This window comes from Triturus cristatus, chromosome 4_1, assembly GCF_964204655.1.
Source record: "Triturus cristatus chromosome 4_1, aTriCri1.1, whole genome shotgun sequence".
In the NCBI taxonomy this organism is placed as follows: Eukaryota; Metazoa; Chordata; class Amphibia; order Caudata; family Salamandridae; genus Triturus; species Triturus cristatus.
The window spans coordinates 498,122,201-498,140,431 of record NC_140585.1 but is presented as its reverse complement, the minus strand read 5'-3'; the positions used below and the strand labels follow the sequence as shown (position 1 = coordinate 498,140,431).

Sequence of the window (18,231 nt, the reverse complement as noted above, 5' to 3'; positions counted from 1 at the left end):
AGCTCCAGTCAATTAAATACTACTAGTGGGCCTGAAGAACTGATTGTGCCACCCATAAAGTAGCCCTTTAAACATGTTTAAGGCCTGCTATTGCAGCCTGTGTGGGCACATTTAAACTGTCATTTCAACCTGGCAAAATACAACGTTTGCCAGGCCTAAACCTTCCTTTTTAATACACATCCATCACCCCTTGGATAGGCCCTGATTTGTCCATAGAGCGAGGCGCAAAGTATTTAAAAAGTCCTAGCAGTAAAACACTCTTAAGGTTGTTTTTCCCTACTGCAAGACCTACCTCTCCCATAGGATAACATTGCATTTTCCTTATTACATTCAATAAGCTGCAACTTCCAGATGGGAGCAGATGGAAATAATGAGTTTGGTGTCTATGGAATTGTAATTAAAAGCCCTCGCTTTGGGGGGGTGGCTAGAGACCAAGCAAAATGGCCGCAACCTAGTGGAGCTCCGTGACCCAGGGAACCTTCTTTATTAATCCGCACATTCATCCGGCCCACAAACAGTGGAATCGAAACGCCGATGCAACCGGAATTTCAGCACTACAGATTGTGCCTTTCTACAGCTCCGTAGACTGAGTGGTGGCAAAACACGGAGCGGAGGTGCTTTGCGCCTGCCTGCCTTATTGGAGCCGGGACCCCGGTGAGTCAGACGACGGACAGACGCCGCGAAGGAGGGGGCCCCAGCAAATTCAACAGCGAGCCTGGTAAGAGCGTGAGGGCGGCCGGTGAATCGCAACCCGCCCTGTGGGGGCCTGCAACAATCCATACAGCCCCTTACTAAAATCTACACTCCGTACCTGCACGGAGGGCCGAGGCCCCACGTGTACTCACTGCCACGGTTCTGAAACCCGCAATACCAGGACTCACAGTATCCAACAAAGTGTCTGACAAGGCAGTGGTGGCGCTTACATCCCTCGGGCCCCCACCTCACAACTACCAATCTGCCGCTGAGCGGCCTCGCTCCTGCACCCAGCGCACCTCATCCACCACCACATGCGGCGTCCCACAGCCGAATCAGGCGCACGCACAAGATTTGGACGACCAAAACAACTCACTACCATAAGACCACATTGACCAGTGTCTGCACAGTCAGCAATGTTCCTCTACCAACACATAACGCGGTCAGGCAGCTCTATAGCAGCACTGTCTCACACGGCACCGGGATCCACCTCCCACCCACGGGCATCGTTCCTCTTCAGCTCAGACGCCGTAATTGATCAAGGCAGGGGAAGCCTTGCTGAGGCTGGCTAGCTAGCAACGGACACTGTACCATTAGCGGGGTTGTTGTGGACCCCACAGGCTCTCTTAAGGACTGGACTCTCCTCTGAAATACCCACTGCCCAAAGGCAAAGTGGTGGGCGGCGTAACGGCCTGTGACCCAGTCATCAGCACGTCCAACTGTGGGGGACTGGGTAAGAAACCCGGAAGGCCACGCGTGCCCCCACATCACGTGGCAGGCAGCGTTGCTTACTACCCCTTCCTCCCAATCCACTAGGCACCGCCCCCAGCTGCAACGGAGGAGATGGGGGGCCGAGACCCACGAGGTGCACCTGCTGGCAAATTGGACAAATTTGCCTACACCAAGGACCTGACGGACAAAACGCAATCGAATCAGACTCAATCTGAGGTTCCTGCCGCAAAAGAGCCAAGCACAGTTACACTGGTGGATATCATGGCCGCCCTCCAACAAGTGCAGTCATCCATTGGCACAATCTCAACGGACATATCCCTCATCCGGGCAGACTTCTCAAAGTTGTCGCATAGGCTGACAGAGGTGGAATCTACAACAACGACCCTCTCCACGGATACGGCTGCACTGCAACATGAAGTACGCAATCTAGAGGCGGACAACAAACTCATCCTTGCCAAACTCGACGACCAGAAAGGGCGCTCACGCCGCAACAATGTGCGCATCATTGGAGTGCCAGAGAGGATGGGTGGATCGGCGCTGGATCTCTTTGTGGAAGACCTCATAAAAAACCAGCTGCAACCAAGAGGACTCTCCAGCTTCTTCTCTATAGAAAGAGCTCACCGAATACCAGGGGGGAGGCCTCGCCCGGGCGCTCCCCCCAGACCGATTCTTGCCCGCATCTTCAATTTTCGAGACCGGGACGCCATCCTACAGGCGGCCAGGGTGGCCCCACCGATCCGTATTGAAAATTCAACGGTCACGCTCTCCCCAGATTACACAGCAGCAGTCACCAAACAACGTCACAGCTTTCTGGACGTCAAGAAGGAACTGCGGGCTAGGGAGCTCAAATACTCCATGCTCTTCCCAGCAAAACTCAGAGTAGAGGCGGAGGGAAAAACCTAGTTCTTTGTTACGCCCAAGGACGCCAGGGACTGGCTGGAGGGATGGCGTCCGGCAACGGGATCCGGCAAATCAAGAACCCAACAGCAACTGCGAATCCACGAGTCGCAAAGATCGAAGTCGCCTGACTCCAGTGACAAAGGGGACTAAAGAGACTCAACCCAGCGGGCAAGAATGACAGTAACACTGAACGACCACAACGATTTTTCCACCCTCAAGTGAAAAACTAGCCGCTGATGACGACACAGTCAGAGAGGACCCCCCGGGGTCACGGACAATCACTCACCCCCCACGCAAGTACCTGTTCTGGGGCATAAGCACTCTGCTCAGTTGGGGAGGCGGGTAGTTTTGGGTCCGCCGGGCAGGGAGGCAGGTAGGGGGGAAGGTATTATGAGACTGTTATTGGTGCTATGTATGGCCCGGTTCAATTTCTTTTCAGTTTATGTTCGCGTTTGAATTTTTTATTTTGTTAATGTTTTGCTGCCCAATGCTAATGCTAATGCCGTGCAATCCAAGGTTAGCACACACGCGACCCAACGACCCCCACACACTATTCCAATGCATAACGACCGCACTGATGCCCCGAGGGGCGTATCACCCGACCCAACACAGTCACAGTCAAGGGATACACACAAGCTTTGCCCCCCTCTAACTCTGATATCCTGGAATGTGAACAGTCTCTGTGACAAAATAAAGTGGGGCTTAACACTACACTACCTCAAGAGGCACGCACCCTCAGTGATTCTTTTACAAGAAACTCATCTGGTGGGGAATGCCACCAAGGCGCTAGATAGATGGGGCTTCAAGATGGTAGCTCACTCTGAGTTCACTTCCGGCTCTAGAGGGGTGGGTATACTCATCCGAAAAGGCTGCCCACTGGTGGTCCGAAGCACCAAGACAGACGACCAAGGCCGTTTCGCTGCACTTTCGTGTCAATGGGAGGGGCGTGCCTACAACTTTGTCTCCGTTTATGCTCCCCGAGTGCTCCACAATCTCACCTTCCCGGCGCTGGGTGAATTCCTGCTCTCGTTACCCCTAGGAGAACTTATTGTGGGAGGCGATTTTAACACCGTACTTGACACTGCCTTTGATAGGCTCCCACCACGAAACCAAGGGACTTCCCCCGTACCCCTGCGAGATTTCACTGAAGCACTAGGACTGGTGGACATTTGGCGCACCCGCAACCCCACAGAGCATCAATACACACATCACTCTGGGGCCCACAACAGTATGTCCAGAATTTATTACATCCTCGCGTCTCCATCGAGCCTTGAATACATTCTAGAAATCAAGCACCTCCCCAGAGGGATATCTGACCACTCCCCGATTTCAGCAACATACATCCTACAACGCACTGGGAGACGGCACATATACCCCATATATCCTGGATATTTGAGGGACCCGACCATAGGGAAAACCCTACACAAGACCACGAAACACTACTTCCAAGACAACACACACACAGTATCCTCCCCCGCCATTCTCTGGGAGGCATACAAGACGGTCCTGCGCGGACAAGCCATTTCACTGATCACTTCACACAAACGAGACAAAGTACAGCAGATGCAGGAGCTTGAGAGAGCAGTTAGCCTAGCAGAGGAAGACCACAAGAGAGACCCAACCGGGGACTCGACATATAAACTAGCCCTCGCCCAACAGGCCTTCAGAGACCATGCATTGGAAGAAGCCAAGGCCAGAGTAAAGCAAACACAGCACACAACCTATGAGGTGGGGGACAAGGTCGGTAAGCTCCTCGCATGGCTTGACAAAAAGGAACGTGCAAATCATTGGGTGGCCCGGGTGCGCAAGATATAGTCACGGCCTTCTCACATCACTACATGACAGTTTATACACCAGCCACGAACACCACTGTGCAGGAAAACCAGGCCTTCCTTAGAGACATACGTTTGCCAAAGTTGGCCCCCGAGATGCACACGCTAGAGGCGCCCCTCACGGCTGATGAAATCACAGCTGCTATCAGGGGACTCCAACCAGGCAAAGCACTGGGTTCGAATGGCATCCCCGTGGAGCTCTACAAGAGAGAAGTGGACATATTAGGGCCTCACCTACTACAGATGTACGTAGACAGCCTAAAACAGTAACAGCTACCGAGAGACCAAAGGTTAGCCACCCTGGTAGCGATCCCAAAACCTGGTAAGCCCCCCGACGAATGCTCCTCCTATGGCCCCATTTCGCTCCTAAATGTGGAGGCCAAAATATTAGCAAAGGCACTGGTGACTAGGCTCCAGCCCTACCTAGCGTCCCTTATCCATCCAGACCAATCGGGCTTCATACCTGGCCGCAACACAGCAATGAATCTGAGCGACTTCAAGGAGTGCTGGCCCGAATGTCAACAATTCAGGAAGAGGCGGTTCTCCTGTCCTTAGACGCCAGCATGGCTTTTGATCGGGTGGAATGGCCCTTCCAGTTCGCAGTTCTACAAAACTTTGGTTTTGGGCCCAAATTTTTGGCCTGGGTCCGGCTCTTATACACACAGCCGCTGGCACACGTGGTGGTTAATGGACGGGTGTCTGATGACTTCCCCCTGGGGCGTGGGACTAGTCAGGGCTGTCCCCTATCCCCCCTACTGTTTGCCCTTGTGCTCGAGCCTCTGGCGGCCTGGATCAGGGGAGACCCAGTGATACGTGAACTGTAATGGTCGGAGAGTTGGGAAGACCGCGTCTCCCTCTACGCAGATGATTTTCTGTTATACATGGCTTCCCCCAGCCGCTCCATTAATTGCCTCCTGGACATATGCGCATCCTACGGCAGATTTTCCGGATACATGATCAACTGGGAAAAATCGGTCATGTACATTCTCCATGGTCCCCCCCCACGACTACCCAGAGGCGTGACAATACAACTCGGACATGATGGGTTTAAGTATTTAGGCATCCATATAATCCCGGACCGCACTCAGTTCTACAAGCGCAACCTCATACTCCCTTTCAAGAGACCAAAACGTGATGTGAAATATTGGCATTCTCTTCCTCTGACCCTGCTGGGCCGGGCGGCCCTCTTCAAAACGATGGCCCTCCCCAGTTTTTTATACATCCTTCAAAACACGCCAACCCCAGTCCCGACTCATATTTTAAAGCTATCGAGCAGAAGTGAGCCTCCTCCTGTGGGACGGGAAACCCCCTCGCATAGCAATGACAAAACTAATTAGGGGCTGGTACGATGGAGGCATCGCTCTGCCACACGTGCAGTTATACTACTGGGCCTCCCAACTTACAATAGTGAACCAATGGCTCCATGCCCCACAAGAGGAACCAGCCCTACGGATGGACAGACACACCTTAGGCACGGACAGACTAATGAGCCCACTCTATGACAAGTCCAAGATGCGCACATTGATCGGCCCCACGGCTCACACAGCACATACGTGGTTCAAAGCGCAATGGGCACTCGGCTGGGAGGGAAAAATCACCCAACACACGCCGCTCTGGGACTCCCCAAAATTGGGTACACTCCGCAATAGCAAAGGTTTCGCTCGGTGGGACCTTATAGGAATCTCCAAAGTAGGTGATTTGTGGAAAAAAGGGGAAATAATGATGTTTGACCAACTACGCACAACATATCAGATGGCGGACTCGGACCGGTTCCGATACCTACAAATCAAACACGCACTCACCAAAGTCATACCCCAAGGTGACGATCTCCCCGAGTCATCGCCACTGGACGACCGCCTCCTAACAGACCACCTCACCAAAAAAGCAATCTCCCTCATGTCCCGTAAGCTGGTGAATAACCAGAAAGACCCCTTACACACCTTGAGAGAGAAGTGGCGCACAGAGGTGGGGGACGTGGACGACCAAGACTGGCAGGAGGCCCTAGCATCCCCACAGGAGGTAGCGATCTCATCACGACTACAACTTGTGCAACTGAAAATACTGCACAGAACATATTATACTAGAACAACGCTTCACAAGATCGGACGAGCTGGGACGCCTTTATGTTTAAGAGGCTGTGGGCAACTGGGTACATTCTTCCACACGTTATGGGACTGTCCCGTTATAACACAGTACTGGGGAAAGATCATGGCTACCATCACCAGGGTCAGCGGGGTGGAGGTCCTCCCAGAACCCCGGCGCTGCCTCCTCAATATCTGGGAACCTACCAACCTGAACCATGCAGCGCAGACTTGGGCAACCTTGGGGATCATGTTGGCAAAACGAAATATCGCACAACATTGGGGGGCACCTGCTGCCCCTATGCACCTACACTGGTGCCAAGACTTTGATAGGGCGATGGTGGCGGAGGAGACAGTATTCATTCACAGAGGTTGTCCCTGCAAGTGGGTAAAGATATGGGGTAAATGGAATGCATTTCGTTGCAGTATTTGCCCCCCCCAGATGAGGCCTCAGACCCTGATCTAAGTGAGTAGACTGCACACATTACCGGATCAAATAAAAGGCTTGGAAGTGATATTTCTTGCTTTAATGCCTTAAAAGTTGGAATGTAAAGTAACTTTGAACCTTATGTCAATAATTGTGCTACCTTATCAATTGTACAAACTGAGATTATAAATGTCATTTGCTGTCAGCAAGTTTGTTATTTAAACTAATAAAAATCTTTAAAAAAAAGCCCTCTCTAATGGTAAAATTGGATTTATTTATCACAATTCCTAAAATGGCACTTGTAGAACGTTGCCATTTTCTTCTCCTAACCATTTGGTGCCTGCAGCCGGATCCTGGATCATATGACTAGGTGTGGCTGGCAGTTGGTCTTTGTGTATTGCTGCCAGACAGTGAGCCTGAGGGTAGCCCGATGTTGGCAAGATGAGCCACTTTGAGTTAATGAGGCGGAGGAGCTGTCACCTACCACACTTGCATATCACAAAGGCTCTGCTTGAGCACTCTCAAAAAGGGTTTGTCACTAGTCTATTTGTCCCCAGACAAACTGGGCCAGGAGAGAGAGTTAGTGGATGTCTGACACCTCAGGGGGGTGAAAACCCCTAGAAGCGTCCTCTACTTCAAAGTGGGCACCAGACATAAATATTGGACCCTTTGACCCAACTCTTTAGTACACCTCTGGATCTGTGGAAGACTCTACCAGGAAGAAGGACTACTGTGCTGCTGAAAGTATTGCAACTCTGCTGTACTGCAGCCCTGATGGACTGATACCTCCTATGCTGACCAACTGCCTGCTGCCCTCTTGACTGGGTGAGGACTGGACCTGCAACCTGTACTCAGGACCATCAGAGTGACTCCAGAGTCACTAGTGAGTTCTACCCCAAACAGATCTGATGCATCTCCTCTGCTGCATGGATTCTTCTAGTGCAAGGACTCTGCATCGACCTTGCAGCCAGCAGACTCATCAAAACTGCCACTGTGCAATGCATCCCCAATGCAGGCCCTCACATCGCAAGCCCTTATCGACAGCAGCCTTGATGGCAGCGTAGGACATCGTATCGCAAGCACCACAGTCTCTTTGGAACCAGCTGGTCCACAACACATCCTCAACACAGAGCTACACATCACAAGGTTCCTCAATGACAATGCAGGACCTCGGATCACAACATTATAGCTCCCCAGAACAGACGCTGTGCGGCGTGTCTCTGACCCGGCCTCGCATCGCCTCAACTGTATGATGCATCTTTGACATGGACCTTGCAACACCCCGCAAACAGAATCTAAGGTGCTCTTGTTCAGCAGGCCTAACTGGGACCCTTACTTGCCTGTTCTTCATCGCAGTTGGCCTGAACTTGTAATTTTGTCCCAGTCTGGTGTGACCAGATTTCCACAGTTGGCACTTTGTGCTTTTTGGAGCTATTTTCACTGATATCTTTAAACCGGCAGTATCTCTGGTTCTACTGATTGGATTTTTGTCATTTTGGCCTGGTTGTATTTATTACAATGTACTCTATTGTTCTAATTTGTTGTGGGGCGCTTCTGTGTGGTGTTTGTATGTCATCACTGTTTGAAGTGGATCACCAATACTTTACACATTGCTTCTGAGTTAAGCCTTACGGCTCTGTGCCAAGCTACTCAAGGGTTCAGCACAAATTTATTTAGGGTGTGCTTGTGACTTCTCCCTGAAAATAACTGGGTTTACTACTTGAGTAGAGTAGGGTTTCACCCTCCTTAACGAGTAACCCAATTTCTTACTGTATCAACCACCTTTGAGTATGCCAATCGCATAACCCTACCACTGAGAGTTGAGGTACTAGCTATTAGAGAAAAATGCTTTTCTAGATCTTCTTTCACCTCAAAGACAGAGTCAGCAATTTTCTCATTGTCACTGTTTATATTCACTCCTTTTTAAGGTTTTCAGATGTAGCCTGATAGTTGCAACCTTCCTTTTTCTCATTGTGTTTCTCAAAAATATTTCATTGGATGTCCTTTCTCCTATACAAATCTCTCTGTGGTGGCATTACACCTCAATCACCTTGACATACGAGTGGCCATATATATCTACTTTCTTCAGTCACTTGGCTTGTTTCACTTGATTGTGGGCCTGTCTGTCATGATCTCAACGCTATGACTGCCTGTGACCATCCAGAGTTTAAATGGTGGTTTCATCATGACACTCCTGCATAATTTCTAAAAGCATATAATATGGCAAAAAAACTCAATATCTGAGGAGAAAACTTCAGCAGAAGAAGCCACAACATCAGCAGCCTTAAAATACCAAAATAATAAGCCTTTTTAAACTATGCACTCAGAATTTAGAAGAACGTGGTTGCACTCAAAAGGATCACTCCTTTGCTGTTTCAATTTGAAGCGACAATATCATTTTCCAAAATGTCTGATACATCTTAATAGGGACATAGGATGCTCCTTTGACCTCCTCCCCTAGTAGGGTAACTCCGTTATCCTCCCCTTCTCAGACGTTCTATCTGTTTGATATTGAAGGATCAAGCATCTTCGAGTTACCTAGCATCAAAGTCACCCAACAAGTGTTTCCATGTTATCTGATTGTGAAGCCACATACAATTTTGGAAGCACTGTGTGCATTACAGAACAAAATTTCCATAAGACCCCAAAAACCTAAATTTAACTCATCTAGTCCATGGATTGATCCGGCCTGACTGCCAGAGGACTAACAAGCTAGACACCAACATCACACATTGTTGTGGTTGGAGAGAAGGGCATGGTGATTTGAGAACTGGGACATAAAACCCACTGCCCAGCATCTGCCTGCATTCCCGATTGGGCTCTGTCTCTCAGTGGCTCAGATCACACTTCTGAAGGCAAATCACTATTGCCTGGTCTGCTGCATGGACATGTTGCTCACACTCACTGGACGAGAAGTTCTTATCGCATGAAAAATCACTTTCATAATCTTCTCCCTCAGATGCCAGTCTCAGTCTTAGAGCTCTCCTCTATTATCTGACTTAAGGCATGGGGCAGCAGTCATCTAATTAGATGTCATATCTGATTCTGTTTTCTATTTAAAACGTTTTCCCTCAAACATTGTGTGCAAGATAGAATGCTTAGGTACTAGTCTAAATGTGCACTGAGTATGCTGTGTGTGTAATAAGTGTAGAAAGTGAGATTGCAGTGCAAGGTAGATTATTGTACAAAAAGTCATGGAGACAGAAAAACACTCTGAGAGCAATGAATATAAAGTGCCCCTGTGAAAAGGCTCCAGAAAATGCCTATAAAGCAGTCTTGAAGAAAAGGTAAAGAAGAAAATACTTTAATTTGCACCACTGGCATCAGTACAAATTGAAATGAATGTACAGTTTCAACTTTCCATTTTTCCTTACCGGAAAGGGTGGTGGGGGGCTAATGTGGGGACAAGACTTGAATGGTGAAGAGAAAATGTCTATTTGTAATTGCCAGCAAGGGGCGTTACCACCATCCTCAAGCAGGAATTAATTGTGAATGCGCACTATTGAAAAGGGGATACTCTCTAATGGTACCCCTCTGTGCTGTTTTTTCCCTCAGGAGTTGGAAAAAGACCCCAGGCACCAATGCTAAAAAAGCTACAAATGTCCAGCCCCATTCTCCTTCCATGAAGGCGAGAACCGGGTATGGCTGTGGGTTCAGATTAGACCCCAGGGAAAGAAATATGGCATTAATTCAATGCCCCCATAGTGGTTTGACCCTATGCCACGGGGAGCACCAGCCACAAAGCAGATCCCTGGTGGCTTAATGTTGGAATCTTGTGCAGTGATGGAGCATAGCCACAGTTCCTCAGCAGCAATCCATCAGGCATAGGCACTGATAGAAAAGAAGAGATTCTGTCCTCTTTTAACTTTTATGGTGTCAGGAGGATCCGCTACAGCAGTGGATTAGGACGCTAACTACTACCTCTCTCCTTGGCAGCCACAAACTGGCACATCAATGAACGAAGGGGCCAGGGGCTAGCACACAAACACATTGGCGTTGGCCTCTAGTGAAGCCCCAAGGGGGCACCTCTGGAGCAAGCACCAGACGTTCTCCAGCTGTCCAACAGAGTACAAGATAGCCATGTCTTCCACATCAGCAAGGTATTGTAGAGGATGCGTATGTTTCATCCACTGTCCTAATTTGGTTAAAGAACAGAACATATCAATATGCAAGCCCATGTAAGTACATAAACCCAGAAAACGAATATACAATCTGACACATTAATGTGATTCTTAGTCCAGAGATCTAAAGTTTCTGTTAATATGCTTGGCTTTCCTATGATCCCCAAATTCTGACTTTTATTTGATCGCTTCTTTTCAGATCACCCTTTTCTTTGCCCTTTACAAAATCAGTTGTAAATCTTAAAAACCTAATAATAAAACGAATAGGCTTTTGCCATTTTAATGGTTTTTCTACTTAAGTCTTCATAGTCTGGTAGTCTTGTCAAAGCTACACTTGACTTTTCAGGTGTCTTCACAACAGTATCCTCCGCATCCAACAGCTTTTTCCCCAAAACATCACATTTTTTTGCCAAATTTTCTGAATTTTTTTCAGACATAATTGAATTCATCAAATCCAATGGCCCCTCTTAAGTTACTGTTTGCTCTGAGGGTTGGATCCGCTTTGGACTGATCCACAAGAAACTTCCAACTTTTTAAAAGGTAATACATTCTGTGAAATTGAATGATGAAGTGTTGTCCCTGGAATTAGTCCTCCCGGGCATAACTTGTCAATTATCTTGTATTTGAAACGTAATCTTTTATGAATTCACCTGAAGGGATGACGTTCATATCAATGAGCAGATATTTTACTATGCAGACATCCTTCACCCTCGACAGTTCTGGAATGAAGATACAACATCGTTTATTAAAAACTGAAATATCTAATTGCTACTCATTCTTTTTCTTGCACAAAAATTGCAATCATAAGTGCTATGCCTTGCTCAATCCTGCACCCCACCTGGTAAATTATAGATTGCAATTAAGTCATCACTCTCCCCCTGTTACATAATGAGGCACTATTGGCATATGAAAGAAATGAAGAGGATCGTGAGTTTTAAAATGTAGGCAATGGTACCAATACCCTACTCTGGAAAGGATTTTTTCTACATATAATTGTCCATTCATTGACAAAGTGTGATCATGAAATTTCTCTGGTGTAAGTTTTCGGGTTCATTTCATTGTACGTATGTGTCACATAAAATAGTATTTGCTGGTGCATTGACTATGCCCAATTTAAAACAGTCTTATATTTTGTGATACAGGTCACCAATTACTTGAACTGGGTGGTACGGAATCTGGCAGATTTAGAGGTGCAAATGGGAGCTGTGAAGAAAGTGAACAGCTTCCTGAACATTGACTCTGAAGACTACGAAGGGACCATTGGTAAAACATCGTTTTTTTAATGTAATGTCTAAGAAAATAATGACATTCCTTTTTTAAACACGAAAAATCAACTATTTAGTCCATCCCAATGCTTATGGGTAAGGCCACCGGAAAAAATGCATTTGTGCTGCTGTTGGGGGCTTCCGAATTACTATGAATTTGCAGAACTTTCCACATAAATCATCAACCGCACAGTTTCAGGTGTTGATCCCTGTAGTCAGTCATTTAAGTATGTTGCAATGTTGGTCGGGCAGTATAAACCTCTCTATTTCATAGAAAACCTCTCTGTTTCATGGATATGTTCAACAACCTTTGGCTGTATCCGGAAACAAAAACTTAAATCCATAAATGTATTTTAAACAGGGTGGATAGAATGATTTCCCATTTGTCACTGGTTCTGTTTCACTATTAACACAAATTCATGTTCACATCACAGACACTGTCCTCAAAGATGTGTTTATTTCAATCTGTCATGCAGACGTCAGAAAAATTACCAATATGTTGATTCTATTTAGGGACTCTTGTCTTGAACCCAAAATAACTCCTAGTGAGAAACTATATAAAAATATTAAATAAACTATACTGTTCTTCAGAGCAATGTTTTAATCTAAAGACTTGTCATAGAGGTACCACATAATCTGTACACAATATAACCCTTCCACATAATCTGGTCCTTCACTGTCACATAACTCCAGTGGCCCTGCGTGTACGTGTGGGAGCAAAAAAATGAGAGTAATTTACATGAGGCCAAAAATGATGACTACGAGTAATATTACACTGCAAAATGAATTTAGTTGATTTTATGATGCGGATTATTTTTACGCAGGGTTTAAAACAAATTTTAAACAAATGTCTGCTCTATTTTCCCAGTGCGATAAAGACCAATAAATGTGAGAATAATTATATCCAGACAGATATAGTATGTGGATTAAAATTTCAACCAGATGACTTGTTGAGCCAACTAATTGTAAAATTTGGAGGAAGTTAAACTAAATAAGCCTTCTACTGATCCATATATGGGTAGAGGAAACCTGAGAACGTGACTAATAGTCAATAGAAGCAGCATTTGAAACCAGTGTATTTTAGAGTCCAGTCGTGGGACATACACTAAGATTATACATAGGAAGCTATTCAATTTGATTTTCTTTAGATCGGTTCTTCAGTCTCTACTTCACTCAATGGTCGTTCGGCGTTGGAAAAGTTAAAGAATACATACTAAAATTTAAAATAATCAGCTTGTACATTTGAAAAGTAACTTGTCTGCAAACGCGTTCTTCGAGACATATAACGGGATATAGCCCAACTGTGCAAAACTCTCCTAAAATCTGATCAGTGTTACTGGGATTGTAGGTCATTGGGTACAGAAACGCTGGTCTCCACAAACGGCCCCGGGTACTAGGGGTAGAGGAGCCCCTGTTTATGTCTTTTTTTTACCGCCAAACCACTGAATGAGGGCACCAGAATCCTTGCTTGCATTGTCGTCTGTGCACACGTGCTACGCCGCTGCTGACGTCATATCCTTCCTAGATCTGAAGATACGAAGCAGATGCGCATCATTTCGATGTGAAGCAACCACTGAATGTCAAAGTCACCGTTCAATGGTCATAGAAAATGGTCGTTGTAATCTGGAAAGATTTCAGCATTAAGTCTTATTGGTTAAATTGTTTTAGAGTGCCAAGCGTGTCAGTGTAAATAAAACAATAGGTGAAATGAAATTATGATAGCGTACCCTTCAAATGTACCGAGTTGCCATGAATCAGGAATATTATTGTTATTAGTAGTAGTGGTAGTAGTGGCAGTAGTAGTAGTAGTCGTTGTTGCAGTAGAATTAGCAGCAGTATTAGGAGTAGTAATATTACTGTGACAAAATGATAAAAAGATTCAATATAATATATCATGATCGTTTTATGCGTATTTGTAAAGCGTGCTACCGCCCGCGAGGGCTTCATGGTGCTGATAATAGTATAATAATAATAATCATAATGATGGCAGTAGAATAACGTTGGACCTGCCAAGCTCCAGAGGCTGCTTTCAGATCCTCCTCAGACCCCGCCTTCTGCCCAGCCTCCTCATGGCACTGGCGTCCACCATTTTGTTGCGGCCCGCGGTGAGTGGCCTGAACCATACTGGCAGCCATGCAGTGTTGTCTTCGATACATCACCGCTTGCCAACAGCATCAATCACATTTCTGTCGTGATACGGAACAATCGGTGTGACAAATTGTTGAGTTACCTTTGGACTTTAGGAGGCTACTAGTTCTGCTCGACAACTTTATGAGTGTAGGGTCAGGCATAGGGTTTGCATTTTCATCTTCAGACAAAGTTGGGAAACGTCGGCTTTGCAGAGACTGCCAAACATTCCTGCCTTCAGGTAGGAGATGTGCACCCCACCCAGAGTGCTCAAAGCTGGGCGGTTTGTCAGATGCAGTAAGTCCATCTTATGAAGAAATAGGACATTCTGTCCCTGGAGATAGAAAAAACATGAATGGCTGTGGTAGGGACAGGGGTGGTACCACCAAGGCTCGGTTGGACTGACGATCTGAAGGCAAGACAGTCAGGATCAGTCGAATGGACGTTTCCAGGTAGGGGGGTCTGATTCAACTGCGGATTGTGGGGCAGGAGTATGGTGTGAGCTATGATGGGATACAGCACACTGTCCCCTGTGCCCCTTCGTGACAGTGGAAAGGCTTTACCACTTCAGAGTAGGGCCACTGAATCTTGTGAAGTATGTAAAAGCGATGAGAATTTGTGAGGTGCTTACCTCAGCAACATCAGATATCCTGACTGAAAGCCAACTATTTGGACTTTCACCCTCAGGGTGGCAGCAAGGTCGAGCAGATCAGATTTATTCCAGGAGGGTGATGTGGGTTTAGAATAATGCTCAATACATTCAAATATGCAAGTAGTTTATATTGTTGTATAAAGGCGTGTTATAACTTTACAAAAGATGACATCGTTTTGGTCCTCTCTTTTTGTTACGTTGACCCTTGACCTTCATGATCTATCATTTAAATAATCTAAAAAAAAAGATTTTTAAATCGTGTCTGCATTCTCATAATTCTGTGTTGAGTAAGTAACACGTGCACAAAAGATTACGAGTGATCGAAAAGATACAAGGTTTTAGGTATCCTTTTAGCATTTCGTCTGCCCTGATAACCCTCCAGGAAGCGTCTGTTACATCCAGCTTCGACCTTGCTGCCTGTGCCGGTCAGAAGGCGGTGCCACGTACAATAGTTCTCCGAAGTGCAACATCGTGTACCATGGGGGATTTGTTACTTACTCGTCCAGTGTAAAGCATGCATCCGGCATGTTTTAAGCACCAGGGGGCAGATTTACAAGCCCCTTGCGCCACTTTTGCGTCATTTTTCCCATGTTAAAAATGACGCAAATGTGGCTCAAGGGGCTTGTAAATCTGCCCCCAAGTGGGTGCGTGTCTCCGCAGCACAGCTCTGGGCGACCTTAGAAGCAAGGATCTCCCGTAGGTTAGCTATAGGCTTCGAACTCCGACAAATCCATATATATATTTGTGTGCATTAAACAGGATAAGCAAACTCAAATGAAGTAGTGCATAAAACACGATCCTTGCGGTCCGGTTCAGTTATGAGCGCTGAAGTGACTGGCACTCCGAGGTTCAAGCTGGACGGGTGTTTCTTGGGTAGCTCCGGGCTCTCTGATTCCCAGGAGTGGCTGTTTCCTGACTCACAGCATTTGGGAAAATTCCATCATGCTGAGATATGCTATCAGGGGGCCTGACTGTGAGCAATTAGTACAGGAAAACTAGCAGCACACTCCTAAGTGGCCTTGAGTGATATGCCCAAAAGCGTAGTATCTCCGCCTCTTTCTGCGGACAATAAAGATGGAATCTGTTACTGGTGACGGACTTGGAGTTCAGATCATTGACAACACTACCAGACGGGCTTTACAATGGCTACCGGATTTAGAAAGATTAAAACTGGTCTGGCTGAAGTAAAATTGACCTTTTGCTGCGGTGGTACTCTGCTGTTGCAATGACGCACTATTTTATTTTTGCACCTCTCTTCTCGATTAAGTATTGTGCAAACACTGACCGCAAATCTATTTGTGTTGTTAAATTTCAGCCAACTTCAGGTTAAGCATATTTGCACAGTTTTACCCAGTCACGAGCTTCTTGTTTTTTTGTTCAAAGGACACCATAATCTTGTGAAGTTTCCAACCCTTCAATCTGGGTCAAACACCAACAAAGCTAATACATTTGGCTTTGGGAGAGCAAATTGGGATTTGTGTTCACAAACCGCGCTCATGTTGACATAGTGAGAACAGGTAAAGAAGAGAGGCAAAGAAAGGAAAAGATAAACACAACTGTGTGAATTGTAGTCAAACAAAGGATCGAAGGTAAGAGGGGGTAAAGGGGTGAGTGCCACGGGGGGGTGAGGTTGTATAGGTGTTCGGGAGTGAGTGACAGAGGCAATGAGGGTTCTAGGCCCATCTAAAGGTTGTTTGCATCTCAATAGATTAACCCCGCCAAACTCCTCCCCCCCCCACATGAATCTGCTTTATGCAGACCCCGCATGGGCTGCCACCTACAGGCACCTCTTTTACAGCTCACAAAGGACTGAAGGTGTAAGGGTTGCTTATTTTCTGAGAGGGAAAACTGCTTGGGCACTAAAGGTTGGGACAAAGGGCATACCATGGTACCCCTTTATGGGCAGCAGGACAGGACAAACCTGCAGAATGTGTCTCCTTTCAACCGGGTCCAGAGGAGTGGCACCCTCCCCTAGGTCTTGCTGCCCTACACCATGTCTAGGGGGGGATCCTCCCATGGCCACAACTGCAATGAGTCCCCTCTGTTAGACCTGTTAGCCCAAACACCTCTCAGGGAGCAGGGACTCACAAGAGCAGAAGCCATCAGGGCTCAGGCAGGCCCAGTTGCATGTCCTGGCATGCACAGTTGCAGTATGTAAGCTGGGCAGTTGCAGGAAAACCTCTGAAACTTGTTGTGTCTCTGTAGCTCACACAGGAGGTTAGACAACTGACCCTTGGAGTCAAACTGGTAAGCCTGTGATGAAGGCAAACAGGTCCAATCTTCCTTCTCAGACAGCAAGGGAGTCCTTCAGGCAGCAGGGCAGATATCTAGCAGCAGGGTAGTCCTTATTCTGTAACTTCCACCTGTCCAAGAGTTCTGAAAAGTGACCATGGAGCTCCAATATTTATATCAGGTGCAAACCTTTGTGTGGGCTGATTCCCTCTCCTACTTCCACTGGAAAGTTCTGGTTTCCGATTCCTTTGTGTGTGCTGGAGGCAAAGCCCTTTGACATATAGTTGGGTCTGGGTAAAGCCTCTCCAAGTCATACTGCCAGGATGGTACATCCTGTCCACACGTAAGTCCCTTCTGTGTCACTGTCTGGAAGCAATACACAAACCCCAAATGTACAGCCATTCCAAGTCATGTGACTGATGGCACTGGCAGAAGGCAAAAATGGTTAGGACAAGAAAAGATGAACTCTCGGAAAGTGTCATTTTCAAAATTGAGACTTAAAATCTGACTTCACCATCAAAGAGGATTAAAAATTACAATTAGTTTGAGTGTAAACATCCACTCCCAAGCCAAAGTTATCACTTGTTAAATGTAAGGTGTTACATTAGGCAAGTGCTATTTAATGGGAAAACAGGCCTTGCAAACAGTGAAAAATAATTTTAGGAGATTTTCACTGCTAGGACATGTAAAACCTAAACCCACATGTCCTACTTTTTACATACAGTGCACCCTGCCCTATAAGCCTTTAGGGCCTACCTTAGGAGTGACCTATGGGTATTAAAAGGAAGGTTTAGACCTGGCAAAAGGTTTATTTAACCAGGTCTGAATGGCATTTCAAAGCTGCACTACAGGCCATAATGGCAGGACAGATACCCTGACCCTCGAGGCCCAATGGGGGTGACCCAGAGGGACCCCCCGGGCCCAAAAAAAAGAAGGCACAAAATGCCAGAATCCCACAAATCTCTTGCAGGATCAAAAAAAAAAAAATAGAAGCCAGGCTGCATTTAATTATATTATACCCCAGGGAGCCTAACACAAAAACAATTTTTATGGCGAGGGGTGATCGCCGGACCCCCTCCGTGAGCAATTAATGGCTCTGAGGACCCCATCGTCCAGGGCCAGCTCAGCAGCTATGTCCAGGGAAGCTCACCCCCAGGACACAGCTGTTT

General features: G+C 46.7%; 1 protein-coding gene across 5 annotated transcripts in view; it reads left to right on the top strand.

Annotated features, from left to right (window-relative positions):
* The window catches only part of ABCC9 (ATP binding cassette subfamily C member 9), a 947,014-nt gene that overhangs the window by 782,221 nt on the left and 146,562 nt on the right, over positions 1–18,231 (top strand). For all 5 annotated transcript variants that reach the window (XM_085652729.1, XM_085652730.1, XM_085652727.1 and 2 more), the window contains one exon: positions 11,929–12,049. In XM_085652729.1, the coding sequence (XP_085508855.1) occupies positions 11,929–12,049 (121 nt within the window). The remainder of the gene's footprint in view (positions 1–11,928; positions 12,050–18,231) is intronic.